Source organism: Aspergillus pseudodeflectus (assembly GCF_044049435.1).
Source record: "Aspergillus pseudodeflectus strain CBS 756.74 chromosome Unknown BJX68scaffold_7, whole genome shotgun sequence".
Lineage (NCBI taxonomy): Eukaryota > Fungi > Ascomycota > Eurotiomycetes > Eurotiales > Aspergillaceae > Aspergillus > Aspergillus pseudodeflectus.
The window spans coordinates 352370-374560 of NW_027263783.1; the positions used below are offsets into that span (position 1 = coordinate 352370).

Sequence of the window (22191 nt, forward strand, 5' to 3'; positions counted from 1 at the left end):
TTTCCACTTCACTCCAGTGAATCACCGTCAAACCCACCAACAAATCATATCCACCATGCTTGAAAGCTTCAGAGCTGTCCTAAAGGAAATCCCCAAACAGTGGATCGGCAACGAAGCCACCAACCAAATGATTCAGCAATCACACGGACAGGCGGGTGCCGCTACCACACAGTCGCAGTCCCAGTCCTCGGCGCAGAATGATAATGGCGGTGCAAACTCGAACTCCGTCTCTGGGTCATCCGTCAGCCGGAGTGATTCTTGGTAGTCCTTCTAGCCTCCTGCCTGACATGGATGCGAGGGGGCGCGGTGGGATTTCTTTTCGAAGAAGAATATGATAACAAGGGGGAGTGAGGGTTGGCAGAGGACCTGTATTGGTGTACATAAGGGTTGAAAGAGGTGAAAAGATCTAGTGGTGGATTGTCGGAGATACATTTTCTTTTCTATCAGCCTTGTTCTACTAGCTTATCTGATCTCTATGGAGGTTTATAGCTCCAGGGGGATTCTGTTTCAACACTGGATCTCCTAGTTTTTTACAGTTGGTACGATGCCTGCTAAGCGCATGGTTTGAATTGTCCCTCTCGCCCTTGGCTCCATGTATTTCTTTGAAGCTCGTTTTGACCTACATTCAATGCATCAAATGCTTTTATTCCTCTCAGATAACCAACTCCTCAAGCTTAAGCAGACCCTACCCAGCCACAATCACGGCAGCACACACTCCAAACCTGACTCCAAATCCCACGCCAAGACATAGATTCACTCACATTTTCAATATACCTCACCCCCACCACAATCCCATCCCTATCCACAACCCCCTTCTCACCAAGGAACACATTCTCGCCACTCTCATCAAGACAACAAAGACAGGCAAGTACAACACCGGTATACAGGTCGCCTACTGGACTCGGTAGAGATTCTTTCGTTATCCCCACGAGTTTCTCGTTTATAGCGCATTGACTGCGGATTAGTTCGTAGCCGATCATAAACAACGGACCAAAGCCGTTACTAACGCGGGTACTGGTTGTTTTCGTCTTGTCGCGGAATATGAGAATTGTCTCTGGTCACCAATGCACTGGATTTTACTGCCTAAACATGATGCTTGGTCCTGTTTCGGAGGCTCTCTGGCCATTGAGGCCCGCAAGCGTGGGATCTGTGGCATTTGTGGATCGGGAGCTGTTAGAGATTGATGATGTTGGACCTGGCGCGCCAGGTGGGCCTCACATCCGGAGACCAAAAGCCTCCGAAATTACAGGCCAAGAAAAACTCTGCACACGTGCAGATCAGACCCTTAAAATGGCCTTGCTGTCAGGAGATCCATCCGCACAGTGCACGGTTTTTGCCGCGGTGTTATGTATGGCCCATGAGTTTAATTTAGTCTTCTTTCTCTCTCCATGGTAGAATACAGTTGTACATCTTAATGGCGCTGGTGCATCGTACCTCAACATGACGGAAAATATTATTAGGCCATGGACGAACCATGTGCGCATCTCCTTGCATGAAGGAAATACGAGATTCTTAATATCGTGTGAACAGATGGGAAATACCTATCGTCCTTCGTATCCGATAGTGTTCTCATGTGCAGTTTACAGATATTCCCAAATCATGGGTCTTTGTAAGATATTGTACTGTTCTGGGTGTATTCGCTCTTCGATTGAGATGGGTTAATGTGCCGTTTATGTATCAGAGGCTGTGTTGTAGAATTGCTGGTTGGGCTTATCAGCCGACACAACATAATTATATGTATTTCTGTAATTGGGATAGCTCCTCCTACCTATTTGATCAATATGACATTCCTCTTCTGTTGTGGCTGAAAAGCGTGGAAGCGAATATTTCGCTGGTCGCTCTCGGCAATAAGGTCTAGCATGCAGTAAGCCTATCTTGCTCATTTTAGCCCATTATAACTACTTAGTAGACCCTCCGCATCACCAGCTAGAACGTGCCGGATAATCACCCGCACAGCTGTATTTGACCCCTCGCCCACGAAACACACTCCTGCCATTCCACCAGCAAAACCCGCACAACCACCCGGATCGTATCCTCGCCCCAACCCGCCGTCCAGATATGCTCACGCACCCAGTACAGCATGACGGCATAGTTAGTGAGAATCGCCAGTGCGAGGGGCTCGCCGGCGGCTACCAGATCCCACAGCTCGGCGGGGCTAGAGACGACAAAGAAGACAACCGTTAAAGGACGGATCACCTTCGTGCAGGTGGACAACCTTTCACTGCTTCGGGATATCGACAGTGCATGTGCGAAGATTATCCAGCTCGAGGAGAAAGAGCAGGATAATTCCAGGGTTGAATTCCTGATGACGTCGCAGGGTGGGCCGATCTTTCTGCCGCGGCGAGGTATGTGCAAAAACTTATTTTTATATCAGCTGGTCAGAAGAAAGAAAGTATATCAACGTTGACACGCCTCACTCATCTCACTAGACACACCTGAAGGCCTTGGAGTGTACACCACCATCCGCTTGTCATACACAAAAAAATGGGCTGGCAAGGTGATAACCCTGACCCACCCCACCTTGTCGTGGACCCTCAAGGAGAAGCTTAGTAAGTATAACTCCTAGTAGGGTGCTAAAACCTTTTATAGATACTATAAGCTAAGTGGCACGTGAGCCTAGTTCCTCTACTATAATATGAGTAATCCTAATGATATTACTATTATTAGGATTATTATGTAGTATCTAGCTACTAATTACTATTTATAGGGCAAGTCCTACTATAAAACACAAGGCTATCATGACAAGGCTAATATACTATAGTAGAATCCTATACGCTAGATTTAATTATGTATGCTATAAAGAACGCGCCTGGCAGGCATCTAAGATCTTAGACATAGACTCACGCGAGCTTATTAAGGCTAAGTAGACCCTAACTTAGAACTACTATAGGGCGTGTCCTGTAATCCACTACCACAAGGTCTTTAAGTAAGGAGATAATACTAAGCTAATACCTAGTAGATTCCTATACTATCTCCTTTTCAATAAGGCCCCTAGTATATAGCTAAACTAGGGTCTACTCTAGAGCTATAAGCGTGAGGAGTATGATATAATCTATTAAGTATTTAAGGTAGCTTAACTATATATTAACTTAATTAGGTTTTTTTAATTTTCCCCTGTAGATTATATTCCCTAATAGATATTAGACTCTAATTTTAGGAGACTAGCTAATAATAGATCTTAATATTATAAGACTAAGTATATAAGGGCTAGTATAGACCTGTCAGATAAGCCCTATCATTCCTGCTTAGGACCGGGAGGTCTTAGGGTATTCTGATATTAAAAGAGAAGACGGCTTCTTTACGAACAAAGAAGGTAAACTGGGTTTCTAAAAGGTAGGGTAGCTTAGATTCCAAAGATAATAGATAGTAGCTAAAACTAATTACATATAATAATAAGCGTCCTTAAATACTATCTAATATTGATCGCTTACTCTTATATGTAGTATTACTCGCTCATACCCATAGTATCACTCGCTCATATATGTTGGATCACTATAAGGACCTGAGGCCTGAAGGGGTTGTGATAAGTGTGAAAGAGTATAAAGGCACTTAATAAGAGATATTAAAGATAGAATCCATGCGCGAATCAATAGTCAGGTTAGTATTGTAGATTAACGCTGAGTTACGAAGTCTCTGCCTTCGTGAAGGGAGGATATCCTTTCATGTGCTGAGTCAGCCCCTGGCTAACTCAGCCCGCGAAGTTCTAGCTATCCTATATACATGTGGTGAGGGTCTTACAGTTGCCCCCCCCTCTTAAGGTCTTGGTCCCTTAAGACCTACTTATAACCTTTAAAAAACCTTTCGCGAGCGCTAAAAACCCCTTAGGGAAAAAATCTCTGGCTCGCGAGTAGGAAAAAGGTATTACACTCCTATAACTAACCCATAGTCCCGTAAGTAGACAAGGAATCACAGGTTCCATGACTATAGGACCTATCCTTCGCGTGAATCCATTAGCTGTGGAGCAGCGTCAGGATTCCGCCCGCGAAGTCACTACTTCCTCACAATGCACCATTAGCCATACTGGCATTGGGTTACCTTTCACGAGGAGGGTATCAGGAACTATCCCTCACGCGAAGCCATTAGTTGCTTGGCAACGTTGGGATTCCACCCGCGAGGTCATCAAACTCCTTGCGAGGCACCATTAGCCATACTAGCATCAGGTTACTCGTCGTGAGGAGGGTGTCAGGAACTAACCCTCACGCGAAGCCGTTGGTTACTTGGCAACGTTGGGATTCCGCCCACGAGGTTATTAAGTTCCTTTATACCTGCTTCCTTTATCTTCTCGCGGTCCTATAAGAGGTGCGGAAGTCACTAATTAGTAAGGTGAATGCGATGTCATAGCTTAGAAGGTTCCAGATTATAGTGAAGAAATGGAAGGTTCTAGTAAATGCTAGTTATGGCTGCCTTTAGCGACATTGCCCTAACATAAATACTAGCTTGCTTCCTACTACAACTCTTATTCTATAACTCTCTTCTAACCACCTGTCTTGCCCCCCCCTACTTTCACAAGGTAAGCTTCTTCCTATACTCACATGTTATTACTTACTCGCATGTTACTACCTTCTTTATATATTTCGCTTGCATGTGCTTGTGTTGCTTACTAGTTCTGCGAGATAGATATTGAACACCACTACCCCCGCCGCTGCCGCCGCTGCCGCTCCCATCGTTCCTCCAGCCGGGCTGCGCGTCTCACAGCAATTGACAATGGTCGAGCAAGGTCGTTTAGCGCACTAGCCAAACCACCTCCATGCTGCCCAGATCCCTGCGCGGACCATGCGTGGGATCACTCTCACGTTTCCAAACGTGACGTGGGCACCCACCAATAGGGTAAGTCTACCTGTCTTCTATAAGTGTGAATACCCTTGTTAACCTTATACTAGCTCCCCATGAACTTCTGGGTTTTAGGACCCCCTCCACCGCAAGGACCTCTTACAAGGGCGTAATAGGATATCATACTACTAGCGCGGAGCACCCTCCTAGAGTGGGCTAATACCTACTTTATTAAAGAGCCCGCGGCCACGTACTATGAACCTCATATAGCTACGAATCCCGTGGTCATTCCTGGCCTCTACCCTTGGACAGGCGTGCAAGCCCTATCAAACTAAGAGTTAGTATAGGTGAACCAGCTAATCCTTCGCCATGTCATCTAGCATGGTAGTAGGAATCCCTACCAGCTTACTATTTAGACCCAGCTCCGCGAGGCCTTCCTCATATCGCGAGTGGGTAGATAGCCACCAACCAGTTCTAAGTGCATAGAGTGTCGCGCTAACCCTAACACGATGCCCTTTAGTCCTTGCATCTCTAGAGGCATTAGGCAGAAGTGTAATAACTGCCTCTTTTATAGACACCATGACTACTCCCTACAGTAGCCAGCCGCGCGAGGCTTACATGTGGTTACTCCTCCTGACTGCGTTGAGCCTAGCTCCGTGTCACTAGTTATGATATACCCTTGCACCATCCTTCTGCTGCGACCTTGTCCTAAGCCTGATGACTCGTCTGCGAAGCTGCAAGTTCTTTCTCACCTAAGCCTGGTACCTCTTAGAGAAGTACCGCGACCCTTAACCTTTCATAGTTATTATGTGCGCCCCTAACCAACTAGGTAAAGTTAGTGGCTTGATTCCTTATTAGTGGAGTGGCGAGTGCTGTGGGCCCCCTGTGCGAACCCAGGCGTGGGAGGAATGGTCATGTATTTAGTCGTGAATATGCTTTTTACCCCTATGACTATCAGTCCTTCTTTATTATGAATTAAATAGGGTTTTTACCTTTCGTAAACTTTTCCGTGTAGCCCCCTTCTATAGGAACTTTACCTTATAGGCTTACAGGTACTATATATTTTCATGTGGCTCTTTACTAGGCTCCGCGTAGCCCTTCTATTTCATAAGGACCTTTATAGGATCCTTAATGCCTGGTCCTAGGATGTCCTTAACATCATATAGCTAATCATCCTCATTCGTGAACCTAGTCTCAAATCTATCCTATGTATTTAGACCATCCATCTCCTGATACTCGCGAAGTATTAATACATGGAAGACATTATATACTTATAATCCTACTAGCAACTCTATATGGTAGGCACTCATACCTATCCTTTCAATCACTCTTCGCGGTCCCGCTCTAAGCTGATTAAACTTCTTACTTAGTCATATGCGCGACCAGTTTGCATTAGAAACCCAGACATAGTCACCCACCTTAAAGGTCTTCACGACCCTTTTTTGGTTATAGTGCTTGGCCTAGTGTTCCTAAGCCTTTATGATCCCCTTTTAGGCTTACTCGCGAATCTCCTTTAGGTAGGCAACGCGATCATGTACTTCGTGGCCTTCCTCCCCCTTCTCTAGAGGGTCTAATGTAATCACTCACAGGTCCATTCTATAGACCACATGAAATGGCGTTATCCTAATTAACGCTTGCCTTGTATTATTATATGCGAACTCTACTAGTGGCAGAAAGTCCACCTAATCATCCTAATTAAAGTTAACGTACCCTCACAAGTACTGCTCAAGCATACTATTCAGGCGTTCTGTCTAGCCATCTATCTATAGATAGTAGGCTGTGCTCATTATATGCTTAACTCGCAAGTAATATATAAAATCAGACCAGAACCCTTTCGCGAAGACTGAACCTTAGTCAGTCACGATGTTCACGGGCACGCCATGTAGGCGGAACACCTCGCGAACCAAGAGGTAGGCTAATTCCTCCCCTTTTAGCGACTTCCTTGTTAGAATAAGGTGCGCCATCTTACTCATACGGTCCACGACCACTAGGATAGCATCATAAGCTTCCTATAAGCTATTTAAGTCTTCATACTTAATACTTGCGGGCAGATCTATGATAAAATCCATACTAATCTACTCCTAAGGGTTCACAGGGATTAGTAGTGGCTGTAATAGCCTATATTATTTACCTCTCTTTACTCGCGAACCCTAACACACCCCATAGGTACTACAGTACTCCATGATAAACTCTTATATCTTTAGCTAAAAGAAGCGTCTCTGAACAAGCTCTAGAGTTCTCTCTATCGCGAAGTGACTAGCCATTAGGTTATCATGTATCTTCGTAAGGATCCCTATTTTCAACCAGTAATAATCAGGCACATATAGTTTACCCTAGTGATAGAGGAGTCCTCTATAAAGTTACCAGCGCTTCTAGGGTCATGGGGTATTCTTCTACTTCTCTTACTTCTTCTCGCGAGCTTTAAACCTCTAGATCACCTCTGAAACCTGCTACGCGAAATCATCATTTGTAAGGAGCTATGGCAAGCCCTCTAGTAGTCTTTATAATGGGTCCGCCCTAAACAGCCCTTCTTCCTCACAAATTCTCCAAACTTCCTCTATGGGAACCTTAATCTCTATGAGGGGACTACCGCGTACTATGGCTACTATCATAAGCATTTCTCACTTGGACGCTCTAGGGAAATCAGTATATATACTACTACCCTAAGCTAGTATTGCCTTAACACTAGTGACACTCCCATCTACAATCTTAGTAGAGGGTTCCTGGGTATCCTTCATCATCACAAAGCCTAGTTAGGTAAGGAGCTTGTGCTTAGCTCTATCCTATTAACCTTTACAGTCCTCCTTGCATAGACTATCTCTTAGATAGTTAATCCTACGCGAGGGCCCATCTACGGGGTTTAACGTCCCCGCGCGATATATAATCTTGAACCTAAACCCAGCTAAGAACTATAACTATCAAATTTATATTCATGAGAGCACCTTACTTAGTAACTAGAAGGCAGCAAGGGCCTTATAGTCTATAATTACCTCAATTTCCTAGTAACTACCTTTAAGGTAGTGCCTCCATTCTTTAAAGTACTCCATAATCACGAGTAATTCTTGCTTGCCTATAATATAGTTACGCTCCGCGATACTTAGCTTTCATAAATAGAACGTAATAGGATGCTAATTGCCATCTACATGCTTCTAACTTAGGACTCCGCCTAGACCCCCTCTAGATGTATCTGTCTCCATTCGCGAGACTAGATCTTCTAGGAAGTGGTTTAACTTAACTATCTCCCTAAACTTCTTCTTAAGAAGCCATACCACTTCGCGGGCATCTAGGGTCATAATATTAGCCCTGTCCTTCACTATCCTCACTGGCCTATCTATTGGCTTGTAAAGGAGGTCAGTTAATACTATAGTGATTAAAGAATAACCTATAATAAACCTCTAATACTAGTTCGTGAAACCTAAGAATACTAGGATCTCGTGAACTGTTTTAGGTATAGGCCACTCTATAATAGTAGCTACTTATAAGGGCTCCATTTCCACCCCATATAGGGTGATAATGTATCTAAGGAAGTTAATCCTCTGTGTTATAAAGGTACATTTACTTCACTTATAGTAGAGCCCTGCTCCCTATAACCTTTATAAGACCTCATGAACATGCTTCTGATATTCTTCCGCGTTTTACGAGAAGATAATAATATCATCGATATATACCATCACATAGATGTCCAGGAGGTCACGAAACACCTAGTTCATGTATCCTTAGAACGTCGCTGGTGTATTAGTCAACCCAAATAGTATAACTAAATATTCAAACAGCCTGTACTTTATATGGAAAGCTATCTTCTACTCATCCCCCTTTATAATATAGATACGATTGTATGCATTATAAAGGTTAAGCTAAGTATAAATCCATACACCACTTAGTCACGCGATGGTCTAATTAATTAAAGGAAGGGGGTAGTGATTCTTAATTAAAATAGCGTTAAGCCCATGAAAGTCCATATAAATGTAGACTCCCCTATCCTTCTTAGGCGCACACAGCAGCGGTGCTCCTATAGATGACTTTAATGGTCAGATCCAGCCCTTCGCAAGCATGGTTTGAACATACTCGCGAATAGCTACCATCTCCTGTAGAGAGTGATAGTAAAGAGGTCTAAATAGCAGCTCCTTCCCATCTACTAGCTCAATCTGTAAGTTAACCCCTTTATAATAGGGAGGAAGCTCCATGGATTCCTCCTCTAAGAATACCCTCGCGAAGTCCTTATACCATTCTAGCAAGTCATCCTCTATAATAACCTTCTCTACGTCTACTGCGCTAACCTAGAACACCTGGTCTAGGGCTTCGTGGGTGGAGTTAAAGAAGTCCTCTATAGATATAGCCTTAATCCTAAGACTATCTCTATGGAAGATATATTCCCCTTTAGCCTAGTAGATCTCTAGGTCATGTATCCTAAGCTATAGTATCCCTAGAGTTACTTATTCCACATCTAGAGATACTACTATAAGGATCTAGAATTCCTTCTAGACCCTTTGTGAGTCTTAGAGAGTAATCCTTACTTCTATAACTCCTTTATTTTAAAGCTTTCCTTTATTCATGGTTCACGTGAATATTTAATATAGGAGGATATCCTATCCTACCTACTTCGCGAGTAGGGATGGGACCACATTAATCTCGCTCCTACTATTAATTAGGGCCCTACAATCTATGGTCGTTCTACTAGGCAAGGTAGCCTTTGTAGGGAGGATTATCCTCTCCCTTACTAGCTATTCCCTCCCTAGTAGTGGTTCCTTAGCTACCATAGCTGCTATAGTTATAGGTACCTTATATTATTCCTACTTCTTCTGCTCCTTCTCCCTCACAAGGTCAGGGCAGTCTGGTTTAATATGACCTGATTTCCTACATAGGTGGCATCGCACGCCACCCTTATGGTTATTCTGGTATTGACCTGTTCTGCGAACCTGATGGTTGCCCATCTGGCCCTATGGTGATTGTCATCCTCCACGATCAGGTCTTGGTCACGGGGACCCTTCTAATTTTACTCTATCGCCTCACCTATTATTCTTCTTCCCTTGTTGAGATTGATTCTTTTACAAGGTGTTCGACTGGATGCTTAGTTAGAGTTTTATAATAAGGGACACTAATTCTACTAGTGTCTTTAGAAATTAGTTTTATTCGCGAACCTTCTGGCGCACTATAAATAGGAAAGACTTATAGAATAGCCTTAGAATAATAGCATCTATAGAGCGACCTTCATCGCCAATTTCCACCCACTGGTCACGCCAGCGGCTTAGGTAGGCATAGTTATCCTCGCCCTTATAGGGCTTCATGTGAATAGCCTTACTCTAGGCTACGTGGTGATAGTCCGCGGGATCTCCTAGCTAACGAAGGAGAAACTGGTAGAAGTTGTCCCACATTCATAAAGTATATAGGATATCCTTAAGCTCCTATAACCCTTAGAGTGTTGAGTCAAGGTATAGGATCACGAGGTTTAGATAGTCCTCCTCTAGGTAGTGATTTATTTCCCTAAAAGCCCTTATCTTTCGCGTGAAGTCGTAGTAATTTGTATAGGTTATTATGTGATACTACTTGTCTTTAGTGGGTATTCATGAAAGGAGAGGTCTTTTAGGAGGAGGTAGTTACTATACTTATAATTCTAATTAGTCATGCTTGTGAAGGGGTAACTAGTAGTCCCCTTTAATAATCACGATATATTCTACTCGTTTATGAAGGTTCTTAATAGCTTCAGCTCGTTCGCGAAGTTCCTTAAGGAACATATTTTTAAGGTCTTCCTAGGGCGTTGTGTCTATGTCCTCTATTATTTAGTTACCCTTATTCGTAGAACTACTAGAAGCTGAGGGTGAGGTTGCTTCTACATCCTCTAGGGTTATCATCCTTTCGCGAGCTAGATAGATTGACTTAGTTATCTCACGAGATGATTCTAGTTAGATAGTCACATCACGTGATCTTATCTCGCGATGTCTAGGTGTTTGCTTAGATCATCCTATAGTACTAAGTGTCCTTTACCCCTAATAGATAAATCACGAAGTTTAAGTATTAAAATTATAAGGACCTGAGGCCTAAAGGGGTTATAATAAGTATGAAAGAGTATAAAGGCACTTAATAAGAGATATTAAAGATAGAATCCATGCGCGAATCAATAGTCAGGTTAGTATTATAGATTAACGCTGAGTTGCGAAGTCTCTGCCTTCGTGAAGGGAGGATATCCTTTCATGTGCTGAGTCAGCCCCTGGCTGACTCAGCCCACGAAGTTCTAGCTATCCTATATACATGTGGTGAGGGTCTTACATTGTTATAATCTCTAAAGATCCTCTTCGTTAAAGGCTTCTATTAGGTAGGTGGCTTCTCATTATAATCACACATGTATGGCTTAAATCATGTAAATACTAATCCTCCTAGGTAAGTTCCTACAAACATAACCTTGTCGTGTTTATTTACTCCGTCTAAGTTATTAATCTTGATATGCATGTCCATAGAGGTTAGATAACTTCTAAGAGTTAAATACTTACCTTTAAATACTTCTACTTTATTTGCCTTGATTCCCTTGAATGTCTTAAGCTAATAAGTCTTTACTAGCAGGTGACTGATTACTTACTCAAGCTAGGTAATCTTCTTAGAGGCAGTAAGAGTAGGTGTAAGGTTCTCCTTAGAAGCAGATATGGCTGCCTAAACAGTTTTTCCTTTATTATCACCCATAATGATGGTAGATGTGACTCTTCTTAATCAAAATAAGGGTCTGTTATTATTAGATAAGCCCTATCATTCCTACTTAGGACCGGGAGGTCTTAGGGTATTCTAATATTAAAAGAGAAGACGGCTTCTTTATAAATAAAGAAGGTAAACTGGGTTTCTGAAAGGTAGGGTAGCTTAGATTCTAAAGATAATAGATAGTAGCTAAAACTAATTACATATAATAATAAGCGTCCTTAAATACTATCTAATATCAATCACTTGCTCTTATATATAGTATCGCTCGCTCATACCCATAGTATCGCTCGCTCATACATGTCAGATCACCTAATATGACCGTAGTCCTGTTTTGTCCTAGCGCCTGTTCCTAGCCAGCCCGACCAGAACATCTGCTAACCCGGCTTGTCGACGTGATGGCACATCATACCACTATCTGTTGGTGCAGATCCATTGGCTGACAGCATCCCGTCTCTTAGCGCGGCTCTCTGACAAGACCCTAGCCTAAATACCCTAGGCTATCTTTTCTAGTCCTATAAGATGGGTAAAATATAACCCTTAACTTTAATTTCTTACTCCCCTACTTAAATACTAGGACTACTATTATATCCTGAGTATTATTATACTAATTTACCTCTCTTAGTATTATTACTAGGCTTTAAATATGCAAGCTTATTACTAGCCTACTTAAGTAGAGGGATTATATCTTTAAGTTATTTAACCTTATAAATAGTAGTCACGCTAACCGCATGGACAAGAGCAATATAGATAAGTAGATTTATTAAATCCATAATAAAGTATACTATACCCAGTCCTTCTATACAGGTAGGTAGGGCTTTGAAGCAGCTAAAGTCAACCAAGATTATCATATACTCAACTGGATTGATTTATACTTGTTGTTGGAATATCTAAACATAGCTTACTTTCCAGTACGATCAATGCATTATGGGGATGAAGGAGTTTCTTGTTAGTATCAAAGTCAGGAGAGGAAAATATCTTCAAGTATAATCTTCTATCATATCATGTATGCCATGCTTGTCCTATATGAGACGTATTCCGAACTCGTAGATAATGAACAACAAAGACTCCAAAGAAAAAAAGACCCCAAATTAAAATCACTCACCAGCTCAACGCCACAACTCGTTAATTTCCTCCTCAATCTCCTCCTTGCTGGTACCCTCCCCCCCACTCCCATCCACCCACGCAACAGAAACATCCTCGAGAACACGAACAACCCTTCCAAATCCCTTCATAAGCACCCCCTTCCTCACCCACCACCCGCGCGAAATCCCCCCGACACGCGGGAGCGGCGTCGCCTGGGGAATCCCCTCTGCACGCCAGGCTCCGTCCTTCTGCGCGTCGACGAGATCGGCGTGTGTTGCCGGGACAAAGTCCGAGGCATCGTCTTCCTCGTCCAAAGGGGTGATTAGGATCAGGGCGGGGAAGGTCAGGTGGGATTGTACGCGGCCGAAGCCGGTGGTGGTTATGCCGTGGGGGGTTTGGGCGAGGCCGTGGGATTGGGTTCCCGGTTTGGGGGGTTGGGAGGGGGATTTGTGGAAGAGAGGCATGGTGGGAAGTAAGCGTAAGCTGGTACTTGGAGATGGGCTATGAGTTGGTGGTGAATGTTTGGTCTGTGGAGGTTTTTTGAGGAGGATAGGATATGGTGTGGTGGTGCGAATAGATTGTCTTTGGTAGAGGCAGTCTAGGATGGGAGAGGACCGGGGTTTTATAACCAATCTTACAGAGTGCTTTGTTATGCGAGTATTGTTCCCTTATTCTTGGTTCATATGAAAGGTTGAAAGAGAGGACTAGTGATTTTTCTTGTGCTGAGATTGTTTCACCTTTTGTGATCAAGATGAATGATTGATTGTTGTCCCTCAAGCTTTGTTGACTATTCAATTGTTGTATCATACTGGTAGGCAATCAACGGTGTCCCCTTGTTGTTGCTAATAGACTAAGATCTTAATCACGTATGTCATGATCCGGACAATACTTAACAATAGTTCGTACCTTGATTGAGCCGGTTAGAACCCAGAGTTCAAGTAGGTTAGGGCTCAGATTATTGAGACAGTGGCAAGTAGGTTCATTGTCAGTCTTGTTCCTTGAGCTTCAGTGGTTGGCTCGATACACTTACTCCAAGATGATCCTACGTCCTACGAAAACACATGTGCCATAAATAGAAAAGATACTCAAAAGATTCAACTCATGATTATGTTTCGATGAGAACGAGCTAAACACATCTATGAGTCTATGAAAACAAATCAATCCGATAAACATCCCCCTTCTCACTACAAACCCTGGCCGTCCGATTCACCCTCCGCCGCGCAGCCAGTGCCTCCTCATCCAACGCCTCCAGCGCCCCCGCATCCAACTCGGGCCCTTCAAACAGACCAGGCCCCTTGAACGGATCCACAATCCGCACACTAAACTCCCTCCACACCCGCACAACCCGCCCATACCCGAGCCTCAAGCACCCCTCGTCGTCAGTCCAGTACCCGAAACTGCACTCGCCAACTATATCGACGTCACCCTTGGGCAGGATATGCGCGCCGTGGCCTGCTCGGGTCTTCAAGACGAGGTTTAGGTGTCCGAGGCCGGCGGGTTTGAAGCTTGAAGCGGCAGAGGCGGTTTCGGGGGTTACTTCGATCAGGCGCGTGCAGTGGAGGATTGTAAGCACTTGGCCGGCGGCTTTGTGCAGGTGGCCCGTTGGGCCTTCGACGAAGCCGATGCCGTAGGCACCGATTGGGGCATATTTTGTGGGGGTGGGACGGGGATTGCTGGATTGGGACATTGTTAGCCTTGTTAGATGGGGTATTGGGGATATCGCTGCGGGTTAGTGGTGAGAGGTGTCGAGGACGGGGGGCTGTAGAGTGACTGCTCAGATTACACAGGAGGTGGGCTTTTTATATGTATATTGTACTTTAATCTCTTTGTTTAAATCCCCGAGAGAGGATCATGGTTGGCCTTTGTTTTACACAAGCATGGCTACAAAGAGTGTGTACACCACCATCCCCTTGTCATACACAAAGACATCCATGGACAGTTCAAGGGTCTAAACCTGGACAACGCCAAACTTGAACAGACTCTCAGCACCTGTCACAATTGCCTCCTCACTGCTATACTCCCACTCCCACTTCAGAACCTCCCTCGCCTTGGCATTACTCACCTTCTTCTCATGCCCCAACTCGGGGAGTACAAGCCTGACAACCGGCCACACCAGCGCCACAATCCGAATCGCAAAATTCGGCAGGACCCTCGTGGGCACCTTGCTCGCCCTTTCCCCAAACCTCCTCTTGAGAATCTTTGCAATCTCCTCCGTCCAAAGACTCCCCTCGCCAACACACAGGAACCGCTCCCCGCCCGCCGCGGGTGTCGTCATGGCGAGTAAATGCATCCGCGCGCAATCGCGCACGTCGACAAGCGGCCAGTGCAGCTTGGGGATCCCGGGGGCATTCCCCTGTAGCAACTCGACGAGCGTCCGGAGACTCGTTCCGTCTTCTTTGCCCAGCGCGGGGCCGAGGATGGTTACGGGGTTGACGGCCACGAGATCAAATGGTGGGCCCTTGTGACCCGGATCACCTCCATCTTTCCATTCGGCGGCCATCGTCTGCATAAACTCCCACGCGGCCCGCTCCGCAAGCGTCTTCGACCTCGGATACGGCAGGACAGCCCTTCCAGAATCGAGGTCCGTCCAGTCCTCCTCGGTGAACCCGCGTTCCTCACCACCGGCCCCTGCGTATCCGTATTCGTGTCCGTATGTCACCGCCGCGAGACTGCTCGTCAGCACCACGCGCTTCACAGTCCGTGAGTCCCTCGCCGCCCGCAAGACACGCAGTGTCCCCTCGCGGGCGGGCCTAATGAGCTCGTTGTCTAGGTCCTTTGGGAAATGCGCGGGGAAGGGCGATGCGACGTGTTGGATGTATGTGGCGTCTGCGACGGCGGCGGGCCAGTTACCATCCGTGAGCAGGTCGGCTTGGATGATTTCGAGGGAGGAGATTTGGTCTTGGGCTAGGCCGGCTTCGGCCAGGCAGGAGTGGATATGTGTTTTGCGTGAGATATCGCGGACTGTCGTGCGGACGCGGTAGTGCTGTTGGAGGAGTTGGGTGATTACCCAGAGGGCGAGGAAGCCTGTCCCGCCGGTTACGAGGACGAGGGGTGGCTCTGAGGGCATTGCTGATGACTATTGGAAGGGGTGGCAAGGGGAATGGACTTGGTATGGTCAGAAGAGTTGCTCACTCGCCTATTGAAGGCCTTTATATATCCTGCTTTGTACAAGCCTACATCATCATCTCCTGCCGGATACAGTTTAGCGGTGGCTGTCAGCAGGCTGCATATACTAACCCAGCCGGGGAAGGCGTGGTTACAGGGTGAGATTCACGAAGAATCGACGCCATCATCCACGCTACTGTCAGCACGCTGCAGAACCGAGCCTCTTTCACTTTTCAAGATTTGCAGTTTGCCATGGATGGACGTATCAACCTGCAGCCTATGCTGCCGCTTCGTGAGGTAGACCTCTCTTCCACTCTGCAGGGACTGGACTAACGAGTCTAGGCGATAGAGCATGACGACAACTGGACAGGCCTGGTGGATGCACGAGAGAGGCGTAGGCGACAGAACCGGCTGAATCAGAGGGCGCATCGTGAGAACCTGGGATATCCTTGTCAAAGTGTTAGAATACTCTAACCGCTCCCAGGCCGTCGCAAAGAACAATCGCTAGCTCTAAGCACAAGTACACAACACGTTCCAGACAGCCCAGCGAGGGCGGAGATACAGCTGTACTTCCCGCTCTCACTCGACCACCTCCTCACACTGGTCCAGTTCAACACCTATCGCGGCCTCCTCACCAACGCCAAGATCCTTTCATTGCCGACGATTTACTCCTGTGGAGATCCCACATCCCCGCTCGCCACCTCGTGTGCGTCGCAGTTTGACCCCGTCATCCCACCAGTCAGCGCACATGTCATATCAGGCCAAAGGCTCCCGCCGCAGCTCCTCCCAACCCCCCTCCAACTCGCCGCCCCACACGAGCCCTGGATCGACATATTCCCTCTCTCGATCCTACGAGACAATTTACTCCGCCTCCGCGGAGCCTTCGACTCGTGCGACCTGTGCGACGATATCCTCGGTGCGTTGTTCAACGGCCAGGATCTCGATACGGTATCCAAGTACAAGGAGCGCAACGGGCTGATTATCTGGGGCGACCCGTGGGATGTGAGGTCCTGGGAGCTGATGGAGGGTTTTGTGGATAAGTGGGGGTTTTTGCTGGAGGGTTGTGAGGTTCTTATTGAGGGGTCGAACCGGTGGAGGGCTGTTAGAGGGGAGGGGCCTTTGGTACTTGGCTCGTAAGTACAGGGAGTATATGGGCTCTTAGAGGATCATGATGGCATATGGTGGATGCGACTAAGTCGTGTGTGTTTTGTTTGTGTGGGACCTGGGAGGCTATTGTTAGGAAGGCGTGAGGATTTCGCTGCGCTCGAACCCTCTTCTATGATACACAGCACGATCCTTACCTGCAGCTACATCATTACCGGGACAGCCGAATCCATCGCCATTCGTCCTACCTACAGTATTCTCACCATGTAGCCAATTGGGGCAGTGCATTTTATTACTAATTTGATGAGGCTCGTAAGGCTGTTGTCCAGCCGCTTAGTAACGTGGTGTGGTAGCACAGCTGACACTTTCCCTTCGGCTTATCAGATATAACAATCTCGCCCTTCTCTCTCGGAGCATCGGAACCGTCCATCATCTACCAGCCCTACCCATTTCGAATCATTCTCCAACGCAAGATGAGAATTCTCTGTCTACACGGGTACGGGACAACCCCCGAGATCATGAAACGCCAGATGTCGCTACTCCTCAAGATCTGTGACCCGAGCTGGGAATTTCATTTCCTCGAAGCGAAAATTCCATGTCGGCCTGCGCCTGGTAAGCTTCCACCTTTCATGCCATACAATGACCGGCGCCCGCAAAGCCTCTTCTGATCATCCTTCGAATAGGCATCCCCAAAGACGCAGCAGGTCCCTTCCTCTGCTGGACAGAAGACTTCGGACAAGCCGAGAACAGGGCAGCGCTGGATCTAATTCATCACACCTTCGCGACTCAAGGCCCCTTTGACGGTGTATTCGGTTTCAGCCAGGGCGCGTCGATAGTCGCTGCTTACCTACTTGAACAAGCAGCCCTGCCCCCAAATCAGGCTCTGCCCGTGAGATTCGCGATATTCGCTTCGCCGCCGCCTATCCTTGCCACGGAGAATGGCTACGTCGAGTCTGTATACGGCTCCCTTACCTCGACGAACCTGCGGTATCTCCAGTCCGCCAGTCTAGAGTCCACGGTTCACCTCCCCGACCCAGCTCGTGCATCCGCCACGCTCCTCATCGAAACCCTAACACTCATGAAACCCGTGCACGGCAAGTCCCTCTCCTACTTCTTCAACCGACCTGCGCCGGAAATCCCATGTGTCCTCCTCCCGGATGCACATGCGGCACGCCTGGGCATTCCAACACTGCATGTCCTCGCGAGAGACGATCCTGCTCCTCTCCAGCGCTCTTCGGAAATTTGCATTGAGTTTTGTGACCCCACGCGGCTGCGTGTGTTTACGCATAGTGCTGTTCATGGGCTTCCGAGGGAGCCGGCGGAGGTGAGGGCGTTGGCGGAGCTTATGGTGGTTGTTGGTGAGGGGACTGGGGGGTCGAAGTTGTGAGGTGATCTGGAGGTGGGGTATGAGCTGTGTTGTAGAGTTCGGCAAGATGAGAAAGATATTCTAGTACCTAGTTCGCCCAAAGTAGTAAGGGGCACAGTTGGGTATGGTGGCTTTGAGACTGTAGCCGACGGGTTGGATGCTTATGCATTGGCTGTCGATGAGCCATTACTAGTAGTGTCTGATCTTTTTTCATGACCCTTTTTGCATGCAGATGAAATCAAATTGCATGATCTCGTTTCCTAGGATCCTCATCACCATAGGACGTGGACGGTTCTTTTCCGCTATGGAGGTGCAGGAGCTGCCTGCTCGGGGATAGCTACTGTTATAGGGCACCTGACGGTATCGATATAAGCAAAGATACATAATACTGGTGGACGTAGATCTTTACAGCGTAAGAGGTATCTGTTTCTCACCGATAGACGCCGCATTTACTAACACATTGAGATGAATACAAGGCACAAGAAGAACAATGTTCAGTAGCAAGGGATGCATTTTGAAGAAAAGGAATGGAAATAAAATTGCCAACCCAACGCCGAGCCCTAATAATAAACTTCGAAACGTCAAGCCCTCCTCCTCCAACAGATAACATAATTTGCACCCTGAGAGGCCATCCTCTTTGCCCTGCTCGTCACTCTCGACTTCTCCTTTTCCTTCCCCTGCTCCTCCTGCTCCTCCTCGTCTCCATCCTCCTCCGGAAGCGCAAACCTCACCTTGACCTCACCAGGCAAAACAAACCTCACCTTTCGAAACTCCGTCTTCAGCCTCTCGCCCGGATCAACCCCCCTCTCGGGATCGACAAACCGCACCTTGAAATGCTCCCACACCTTGACAACCACCCCGACCCCATGCTGAAAGCACCCCTGTTCATTCGTCCAGTATCCAGCCGCCAGGTCGCCCGGTTGCGGCGAATTCTTCCTCTGCCGCTTTCCCTCCTTCCGTCCCTCCACAGCAAACTCCTCCTCCTCCTCATCGTAATCATCCCAAAACCCCTCCCCAACCCCCAAAAGATGCCCCCTCGCCCGAATCAGAAAATGGTCATACCCCGCAGGGACAAACCCCGCAGCCATCTGCGGATCCGTGGGCCGGACCTCGACGAGTTTCGCGCAGTGCAGGATCTGCGTCACGACCCCGGACCCGATGTGCAGGTGGTTCCGCGGGCTTTGCACGAAGCCGCTGCCGTAGGTTCCGACGTCCATTTTGGGCGGCGGGGTCCGGGGGTCGATGAAGGCGGTTTTGGGGGGTGCGCGCAGGATGCTGTGTTTGGTGTTGGTGTTGCTGCTACCACTGGCGGTGCTGTTTCGACTTGGAGTGGGAGTGGTGGTAGGGTTGGGGCCTGCCGGGAGGAGGTTGGTGATTTCGGTGACGAGCTTCGTGTTGATGCTTGTGCTAGACATTCTGTGGTGTATTGGGGGTCAGTGAGCCGCAAGATAGGTCAGGATATAACTTAGGACTAGAAGCTGAAAGCGCGAGTGGGCGGGCGTATCGGTCGAGGGCCCTCACGAGTATTTATACAATTACAATAGCAAAGCTCTTTGTGAGTGTGACCAAGGGTATATCATATGCCTTTGTTCGATACAATGGAGAAGGCCATTCATGTCTGCGATGTGGTTGGTGCAGATTCATTCATTGATTGAATGCACTTGTACTCTTTGTCCCCTACAGATACTAGTCTTTATATGCTTCATTTTGTCTGAAGCGTCGCAGGAGTAAATATCTCCCCTTGCAACTTCATTCTACAGATATGGTCTTGGTTCCATAAACTAAACTAGTACAAGCTCACGGTTCCAACTCTGCCCTTGCTTTCGGCGTGCGCCCCATGCCCGATGGCTCTAGGGTACTAGAGTACAAGTCTAGGAATGTTCATGGTTATTTTCTATAATATTCTCGACGAGAGCCAAGGATACCCCGGTTATGTTGGAGCTATGGTGATGAACAACGGGTGGAGGGCATATCAAAACTAGCTAGCTAGCAAGCTGCATGGAATAAGGATATATACATGAAAAGTCTAACTAGGACGAAGCTATATAGCTAGAATACGTAAATGCGCATGACGATTAACAGGACGAGGGTCCTGAACGACATGTCGAGCCACTGAACCAAGTACTCTTAATCCATAGCCTTCATATTCGAAGGTGCGTTTGTTCATACCCTCTCAAGGGTATTGCGTAAGAACGAGCCGCATCAGGGCTCTGTCTTACACACGAACAATAACTTAATACAGGAAGCGTCAGTCTCAGTGGTATTAGTATCTGGACAGCTTCCACTTCTAGAGCAGCTGGGCAAGGAGCTCATTCCTAGCGCAATGTGATGAGCCTCGGCTGCCGAACTAATACTCAGGGCGCTGCCAGTGGCAGGCCAAGCCGGCGCCCAGAAAGCAAGACTCAGCCTCCGCTAGTTTGCGACGCCCGGCCAAGAGCCCCAGGGGTGCGCCCCAGGCTAGGGCGCACTACATATATTCTACGCCCCCCCCCACACTCTCATGAACTCCCAGACAAGCTTGGCTCACGGTGCCATGAATCGCCATGCAAAATGTCCACCCATACCCAGACCCCCAGATCAACTCGCACCAGCCCCATCCTCCAGATCACCCTCGACAACGCAAACAATACCCGCCTAGGAAACCATCCATCCTACAAGCCGGGCGATACAATAAGCGGGCACATCACCCTTACCAATGCGCGCACCATTCCCTCAGCTACAATCACCGTTACACTAACTGGACGAAGCACGACGACTATCGCCGTGTGCAGTACAGCCGGGCACGCCGAGTCCCGGTATGAGAGTTCGTTTGATATTTTCGACGGATGCGTTGAGACGCTTGTTGTGCATTCCGACGCTCCTCTTTCCGTTTCTACTGGAACTGCGGACGAGGGGCAAGGTGAAGGTGGAGGTGAGGCGAATACGAATACATGGCCCTTTGCACTCACAGTCCCCTTCTCCGTGCGCGATATCTGGGGCTACGCGCAGCGCACCGTGGGGTTTTATTCTTCGCCTGATGGATCCGATGGTCCGACGTTTATCCCGCCGGGGAGTTTCGGCGTCGATAAAGCGATCAGCTACGAGGGTGGGAGCATCCGGCGCGGCAGAGCAGAGGTTTCATACGCGGTGCAAACGAAGGTCGAGATTGGGCATCTCGATGCTGGTACCAATGCACCGGCGACAGTTACGCATACAGCCACAGCACCCTTCAGAATTGACAATCTGTCGCTGAGTGACCCAATCACGGATTTCGGACGCAAGATCGAAACAGCGCAGCGCGGGGTGCTTTCGTATAACCTCGTCCCCGGCGCACAAAAAGAGCTGAATCTCGCGCGGCGCGCGCGTCGGGCACTCATGTCCCCGCGTCCCCCCGGGTTCATGGTGAAAGTCTCCGTGTCCCTCCCGGTCTTCCTGCAAGTGGGCAATGCGAATGTGATTCCTCTTTCTGTAGTTTTCGAGCCGGTGTCTACATCGGTTAGTGAGGTTCTGCGCGATGTTCCGCAGACGGCGACGATCACATCGTTGTCGATGCGACTCAGGCCACGGACGGTTTTGCTTGCGGATAAGATGGTTGTGAATTATCAGGACACTAAGACATGTACGGCGGTTGGACGGGGGATCTCAATATTACCATTCACTGCAATTCTCGATCTCCGGTCTGTCCGTGGACAGGACATTTCGGTGCAATTCACGCCTGGCTCGACATCATCATCATCCTCCTCATCATCAGCACCAGCAAGCGAACCACTCGATCTCGGCGCGCTCCTCGATTTCCGGCTCAGAGAGGACATCCACCCCACATTCCAGACATACAACATCGCTCGCACGTGGGATTTGGTCTGGGAGATGGACGTTTCGATTGCGGGGCAGGTCATCAAGGTCGGATCGTCGTACGAGGTGATTGTTCTGCCGCGGGCGTGGGACGGTCTGGGGCCCGTGAGAGACGCGCTGGTTTCGGGGGCTGGGGAGGTTTTGCCCGAGTATGGGCGCGATGAGGAGTTGCCGGCTTATAGTGCTTGACCATCGGGTGGATGGTGGGTTTGAAGAGGGGGATTGGTTTTTTTTGCAAAGACACCGTA

At 47.8% G+C, this 22191-nt stretch overlaps 8 protein-coding genes across 8 annotated transcripts; 4 read left to right on the top strand and 4 right to left on the bottom strand.

Moving 5' to 3' along the window:
* Positions 1-3582: 3582 nt before the first annotated feature.
* On the top strand, positions 3583-4260 carry BJX68DRAFT_229549 (uncharacterized protein). Its single transcript, XM_071039056.1, has one exon. The coding sequence runs from the start codon at positions 3918-3920 to the stop codon at positions 4143-4145; it is 228 nt and encodes a 75-aa protein (XP_070902695.1). The 5' UTR covers positions 3583-3917; the 3' UTR covers positions 4146-4260.
* Positions 4261-12560: 8300 nt separating this feature from the next.
* On the bottom strand, positions 12561-13001 carry BJX68DRAFT_263365 (uncharacterized protein; the record flags this gene model as incomplete). Its single annotated transcript, XM_071044670.1, has 1 exon — positions 12561-13001. One exon carries the CDS (start codon positions 12999-13001, stop codon positions 12561-12563), a length of 441 nt encoding a protein of 146 aa, XP_070902696.1.
* Positions 13002-13681: 680 nt separating this feature from the next.
* Positions 13682-14224, bottom strand: BJX68DRAFT_263366 (uncharacterized protein; the record flags this gene model as incomplete). Its single annotated transcript, XM_071044671.1, has 1 exon — positions 13682-14224. The coding sequence occupies one exon, from the start codon at positions 14222-14224 to the stop codon at positions 13682-13684; it is 543 nt and encodes a 180-aa protein (XP_070902697.1).
* A 261-nt stretch (positions 14225-14485) lies between these two features.
* Positions 14486-15604, bottom strand: BJX68DRAFT_263367 (uncharacterized protein; the record flags this gene model as incomplete). The annotated part of the gene is made up of 1 exon (XM_071044672.1): positions 14486-15604. The coding sequence occupies one exon, from the start codon at positions 15602-15604 to the stop codon at positions 14486-14488; it is 1119 nt and encodes a 372-aa protein (XP_070902698.1).
* Positions 15605-15854: 250 nt separating this feature from the next.
* Positions 15855-16829, top strand: BJX68DRAFT_192311 (uncharacterized protein). Its single transcript, XM_071037413.1, has 3 exons — positions 15855-15939; positions 15985-16072; positions 16127-16829. The coding sequence occupies exons 1-3, from the start codon at positions 15895-15897 to the stop codon at positions 16777-16779; spliced, it is 786 nt and encodes a 261-aa protein (XP_070902699.1). The 5' UTR covers positions 15855-15894; the 3' UTR covers positions 16780-16829.
* Positions 16830-17219: 390 nt separating this feature from the next.
* On the top strand, positions 17220-18133 carry BJX68DRAFT_263369 (serine hydrolase FSH; the record flags this gene model as incomplete). The annotated part of the gene is made up of 2 exons (XM_071044673.1): positions 17220-17358; positions 17430-18133. 2 exons carry the CDS (start codon positions 17220-17222, stop codon positions 18131-18133), a joined length of 843 nt encoding a protein of 280 aa, XP_070902700.1.
* A 560-nt stretch (positions 18134-18693) lies between these two features.
* On the bottom strand, positions 18694-19527 carry BJX68DRAFT_263370 (uncharacterized protein; the record flags this gene model as incomplete). The annotated part of the gene is made up of 1 exon (XM_071044674.1): positions 18694-19527. One exon carries the CDS (start codon positions 19525-19527, stop codon positions 18694-18696), a length of 834 nt encoding a protein of 277 aa, XP_070902701.1.
* A 1135-nt stretch (positions 19528-20662) lies between these two features.
* BJX68DRAFT_263371 (uncharacterized protein) lies at positions 20663-22132 on the top strand (the record flags this gene model as incomplete). The annotated part of the gene is made up of 1 exon (XM_071044675.1): positions 20663-22132. The coding sequence occupies one exon, from the start codon at positions 20663-20665 to the stop codon at positions 22130-22132; it is 1470 nt and encodes a 489-aa protein (XP_070902702.1).
* Between the last annotated feature and the right edge of the window lie 59 nt (positions 22133-22191).